At 41.0% G+C, this 6,000-nt stretch overlaps 1 protein-coding gene across 2 annotated transcripts in view; it reads left to right on the top strand.

Moving 5' to 3' along the window:
• VCL (vinculin) overlaps window positions 1-3,045 on the top strand; it is a 97,376-nt gene extending 94,331 nt beyond the window's left edge. For both annotated transcript variants that reach the window (XM_068547934.1, XM_068547933.1), the window contains one exon: window positions 1,219-3,045. In XM_068547934.1, the coding sequence (XP_068404035.1) occupies window positions 1,219-1,365 (147 nt within the window). In that variant the 3' untranslated portion in view covers window positions 1,366-3,045. The remainder of the gene's footprint in view (window positions 1-1,218) is intronic.
• The last annotated feature ends 2,955 nt before the right edge of the window (window positions 3,046-6,000 follow it).

Consider the following 6,000-nt stretch of genomic DNA (forward strand, 5'->3'; position numbering starts at 1 on the left):
ATAGAAAAAACAGGGAAGAAAGGGTAAGACTCAGAGTTTCCGACCTTATCAGTTAATCAATTAGCCAACAAAAATGTATCTTGGGAGTATCTACTATGTTCCATTAAACATTCCAGTTACAAAAAAGGAAGAAACTGACAGTGTGGTAGAATGGAAGAAACACAGGATTGCAAGTCAGAAGTTTTGAGGCTCACCCTGACTGTTGTGTGAGTTGGGCTGGCAAGTCCCCGAATCACGCTGGGCCTCAGCCTCTTTGTTGACCAAGCAAAAAGATTAACTGATTGGGAATTCTAGTCCATAGTTATGCCTCTCAGAGCCCATGAACCCTCTGAAATTGCACGTACAAATTTTGTGCACGTGAGCAATTTTTTCTGGGGAGAATCCACAGCCTTCATTAAACCCTCAAAGGGTCTGTAGCTCAAAAATATTTAAGAATTAAAAAAAAAAAAGAATTACTGAGTTAATGGATTGATAAGTTAGTTACTAGTGTGATCTTAGTCCTGTATTTTGTATGTTTACAAGATTTACTTATTTAGATTTTCATGGGTTTATAAGGTGGTTGGTTCACTTGGTTATTTTTCATGTGTTAATTAAATGTTTATGAAATACCTCATGTGACAGGCACTGACGTTAACACTAGGGTACAGCAGAGAACAAAATTGACAAAAATTGCTGCCCTCATGGAACTTAAATTTTAGATAAAATTAGATAAAACATAGATAAACAACCTAGGTAAAACATATAGTACATCAATGAGTGATGGTAAGTTCTGTAGAGAAAAGTGAAGAAAGAATTGGAGGATGAGGCATGCTGGGAGTTGGGAAGGTAGTTTGTGATTTAAAATAAGGTGAGCAGGAAAAGCCTCAGCAAGGTGACAACTGGGCAAAGATCTGAAGGAGGTGAGAGGTGAGCCATGGGATACCTGGGGGAAGAGCATTCTAGGTAGAGGGGACTGCAAGAGCCCGAGGTAGGGGCTTGTTTGAACACCAGGAAAGGAGTATACACTAGAAGCCATCTGAGGGTACAGTATACAATCAGTGATGGTCCAGTTTTGGGTTCTTTTTGGTGATCCAGCTATAAACCACCAGTGATGTGACAAATAGAAGGGATGCCAGGTACAGGTAGGGTAAACTGCGTTCCATTCCTGGCTTAAGCCTGTTTCAGAGGCTGGGCTCCATCAGGGACTGTGAGTAATGGAGAGCTCCTCTTTCCTTACAGGCCACAGAGATGCTGGTTCACAACGCCCAGAACCTCATGCAGTCTGTGAAGGAGACTGTTCGAGAAGCAGAAGCAGCTTCAATCAAAATTCGAACAGATGCTGGATTTACACTGCGCTGGGTTAGAAAGACTCCCTGGTACCAGTAGACACCTGGTTGAACCTGGCTAACACAGAAGCCCCTGCTGAACAGAATGAAAATGATCGGAGTCCCAGGAGCCACCCAAGATTACTGGGGGGTTGAAAGCCACATCTTGGCCTGACATAACAGAAAGGAATGGGGCCTCTTCACATTAGAAAACATTTATACTCTTGTCATGGACACTTTGAAATGTGTCTCCGTATAAAGCCTGTATTCTTGAACACGGCTTTACTTGTGCACACTCTGTCCCAATAGGCAGACGGGGTTTCTAGCCCATGGACTTCACATAAGCTCAGAATCCAAGAGTGAACACTAGCCAGACATCCTGTTCTGCCCTTGTTCCCTAAAGGACAGTTCCCTTTCTGCCCCTGTCCCCCATTCTTTCCACCAGGCTCCCAAGACCCAGGGCCCAGGCAAGTCAGTTAAGGAAATCACTGTGCCTCCAAAATTGTTTTGGGCTTTCCATGTTGCTGCTGACCCTGCCTGCCTTCCCTGGCTGTGCTACCTTGGTCCTTTTCAGGAGTGAGCTTCGCTGTTGCAGGGGAAGGTGGCCTCTGGGGAGCCCCAGCCATGTGGGGCCTGGATTCACTTCCTGCCCTTCCCCAATTTAATCCTTCTAGTTTCCCACAGTACAAAACCAAATTTCACTTTGTCAGGAGGAAATCACCAAATCATGTGATTCTGTCTTTACCTCGCTCCAGAGCAATGTCTGTGCTAGGGAAACTTTCCGTCCCATATCCTGCCTCGGCCTGCCAAGGTAGCCATCCCAAGAACACACTGTGTGTCCTGGTGCTCTCTGCCACTGGAGAGGCAGAGTGGCCGGGGCGTGGCCCTGCCCATCCTCCCAGCAGGGCCACTCCCAGGCACTCCACGCTTTGTCACTGCCTGCAGAGATCTATGCTGAGGCCTTATCATTCATTCTTAGCTCTTATTGTTCTTTCTGAGCTGAAATGCTGCATTTAATTTTTAACCAAATCATGTCTCCTGTCCTGGCTTTTGTATTCTTCCCACACCCTTCCTAAGCAAGGTTTTAAAGATATATGTTTGTTCTATAATTTTGAAAGATCGTTTTTATCCTTTTGAAATTCAGTCCTAAGAATTGGTGCTTGTCCCCAGGAGTGTCTAATGGAAAGGCAGTCCTGTCTGAAGGACACTTCCTACCTAAGGGAGGCGGTACTTGCAGACTGGAATTCTGGCACTGCTGGGGATGAATCGATGGGAAATAGTCCTCAGTGATTCCTACCTCCCTAGCCAACAACAGCCAAGCCCCTTGCATCCTACCCTCCCTCCTAAGTACAGTTGTTAAGAGAGTAATGGGTATAATATTTAATTATCACCATAGTAAGTTTCCTATTAGCAAAGTGAGAGAAGGCAATTTTTCCTTTCTTGTACTTATCACTGCTGTCTAAGCATTCCCCAGCATATGAAACTATATTTCTTCCCAAAGCCAGAACTGGATGAGTAAAGGAGTAAGAACCCTTGCCTGAATGTCCTCCCCACCTCCAGTGTGTGTTAGACCCTAACATCAAATGTGTAAAACTTGTCTTAAGTTGGTACTGTACACTCAGGCTTCCTCTGTTTCCTTTTAACTGATGATTATTTTCAAGGCCCTCAGCATCCTTGTATAGTTGCTTACCTGATATAAATGCAATATTAATGCCTTTAAAGTATGAATCTATGCCAAAGATCACCTTTTGTTTTACTAAAGACTACTTAGAGGAAATAAGAAAAATCATGTTTGCTCTCCAAGTTCCTCCAGTGTTTTGAGACACTGGTTTACACTTTATACCAATGTGCTTTTCTCTAATATCAGTGCTCAAGACACAGTGAAGCAAATTAAAAAAAAAAAAAAAAAAAAAAAATCCCTGAATGCTGATTAGACATCACCACTAAAAAACTACATTTATAAGCTAGGATTTGTTATATGCAAATATTTTCTGCCTCTTCTGTTTAAAACAATAAAGTGCATTTATATAAATAATAATGCTTTAAATGATGGGTGTTATTTCAGCAAGAGCTTTTAGATCAGGTTTCTCCTTTGTTTTGAAGCATAGCCAGTGAAGCTAATCCTCAAAATGTGGGAACTAAAGATTTTTATTTAATCCAAATATTGTACTGGAAGAAGTAGAAACCAGCGGTAATATATTTACTTAACAAGATCTTTGTAATAAAGGACAACATTGGGGATTATAAACTAGAAGGAGCAGAAGTGACAAAAGGTTAGCAGTAAGAGGAAAGCAGCCAGATGATATAGATCATCCCCTGGTTGAAGCAGTCCATCTTAGAAGATTCTGGCTGTATGTGGAGGCCATCACTATCCCCTAAGCTAAAGCTATTACATGTGCAGGAATATTGCAGGTCTATAGTTAATATTCTAAAGCCCAATACAGAACAACAGGGTTGTCAGGGATCCACCAGAGTTATGAGGCAGAGCTAGCTTTTGGGCACATACTCCTCTTCTTGCTTGAGGAAGCTCTAAGAGTAGGAACAGGTTCTTGAAGCAGAGCTGGGACATCAGTATTTTTGCCTTATTTTCCAGATCTGAAAGTGGTAAATATCACTAAAGGGGGATAGTACTGACTACATTTATCACTGCTTTAACTTAGAAAAGTTGCTGACTAGGGAGGCAGATTCCACCTGTCTGAGTTAAAGGGAACTGTCCAGAGGTACTGAATTAGCTCAGCAATATCTGAAAACAGTATTCATGGTCTCATTTTTTCTATTCACCATATGTTCACTGCTGCTGCCTTCCTGCTGCATTATAGTTTTTCTCAAGTCAGATGACTCTAAGGACACCAGGACCAGTATTTTCCAAGGTTCTTCTATAGCAGCACTTAAGGAATGAACCCATCACATGAACTCCCTTTGAATAAAATGATGGTGACTCCTTTATGCAGAAAATGAGCTTTTGGGTTATACTCCTTTAAGAATTTAGAAAATGAGGCTATTCTGGAATTATCTGGAATTCTGTGCTTGAAAAATATTTCAATACTACTAAGAATTCATGGATCTTTGTTGTTAGTAGGTGGTGGTAGGGAGAGTAGCTTTGATCACTTATTGTTCAGTCTGTGGCTAAAAGGGTGATGGTTAGAGAAAGTATATAAGGCTGAGGTCAAGAGAGGAGCACTTGGAAGTGCTCTGCAGCAACCCTCACACCTTGTGTGATGATGCAGAGTAAAATGTGACCATGTTCAGCCTGCCCTAACACTGAGGCATGCCCAGCTGAGAATGCTCAATTAACAGTCAAGCTAAAAAATCAACTTGTTGCTTTCATCTTTTTATTGACAGTGTAGCCAGAGCTAGAGAAAGGACTTACTGGATTCAATCAAATTAATAAATACAATAATTTAATTGTAAAAGGAAACAGTCTACTTGGAAGTTTTAGCAGAAATTGCTAGAAGCAAGGGACTCTTGGCATACAATCTGCTTGTATATGAGAAGATAGCACAGAAAGAAAATTAGTCCATATATGGATGATTGAGATTAGGGATTCTGCAGAAAGAGAAGTAAATGTATTGATTGCTCTTTTGAGGTATGAACTTTGAAGAGAAAGACATTAAAATGAAAAGCAATTGAACTGGGTATCCAATCTTAGGCAAAGGGAATAAATATTTGGCAACATCTTAATTTTAGCTGCCAAGCTGATATTGGTTACCCTAGAAATTACTAAGTTGCAAAAAGTAACCTTTCCTATTAGGTGAAAGGCAGGCTGGGTGCCCTAGGCAGGCAAAGGTAAGAATGCTGCTGTACAGTGGGCTCCCTGTACCAGCACCAACCACTAGCCCTGGACAGCAGAATGGGATGAGTGTAAGGGCTACGGTTAGCATGATAACGGTAAGGGATAAGTTGACAATGAAAAGAATGGAGTCACAAAGAGAAAGCTAATAGCAAGAACAAGCACTTACATCTTAACTTTCTCCATTCTTCATGTCTAATGAAGCAAAATAACTGGGCAAGGACTTCTAAGTCAATCAAGTTAAATGATAACAACTGTGGACTGACTTGCCAACCATGAAGATGAATACAGGTTTATCAATGCTACTGACGATTTTGTTTCTGCCTCATTATAGTGTACTTTCATGTACTTTGTCAGTACAGTAGAGACATTTAAGTACTCCAGTGACAGTTACAACAATAGTTTCAGGAAGGAATCTACTGACTTTTCATATTGTGAAAAGATTAGGGAATTGGGAAGCACAAAATATGAAAAGGGAGTTCCCCTGAAGACAAGGAGTGTAGGCAAGTTGAAACCCTTAAGAACAACAACAAAAAGAGAGAAAAGATTAAAAAAAAAAAAAAAAGATTGACAACAGTGAGGCAGGCACATTTTCTTCCTTTAGCTGAACTAGGGCATGAGGCCTTCAGGCTAACTGGTTTTAAGTGGTGTTGGATAAGCTTTCTAAAACATGAAGATGGCAAAGGTTCACTTAAGTTTCTCTTTTACTACATTAATTTGCTTAAAATCTCAAATGCTTGTGCTTGCAATAACTTCCTAAGAGCAGAAGTAGTGTTCCCTTTTATTACCTTAAAGCATTCACCCCTTTGATACAAATCATTTTTACTGTGCTAACAGCTGAACCAAGTGGCACAAAACTGAGATGGTACTTACTGCAGCAAGGTCCCTATAAATCAAAATCTGAGC

The sequence above is a fragment of the Eschrichtius robustus genome, chromosome 7, assembly GCF_028021215.1.
Source record: "Eschrichtius robustus isolate mEscRob2 chromosome 7, mEscRob2.pri, whole genome shotgun sequence".
NCBI lineage: Eukaryota > Metazoa > Chordata > Mammalia > Artiodactyla > Eschrichtiidae > Eschrichtius > Eschrichtius robustus.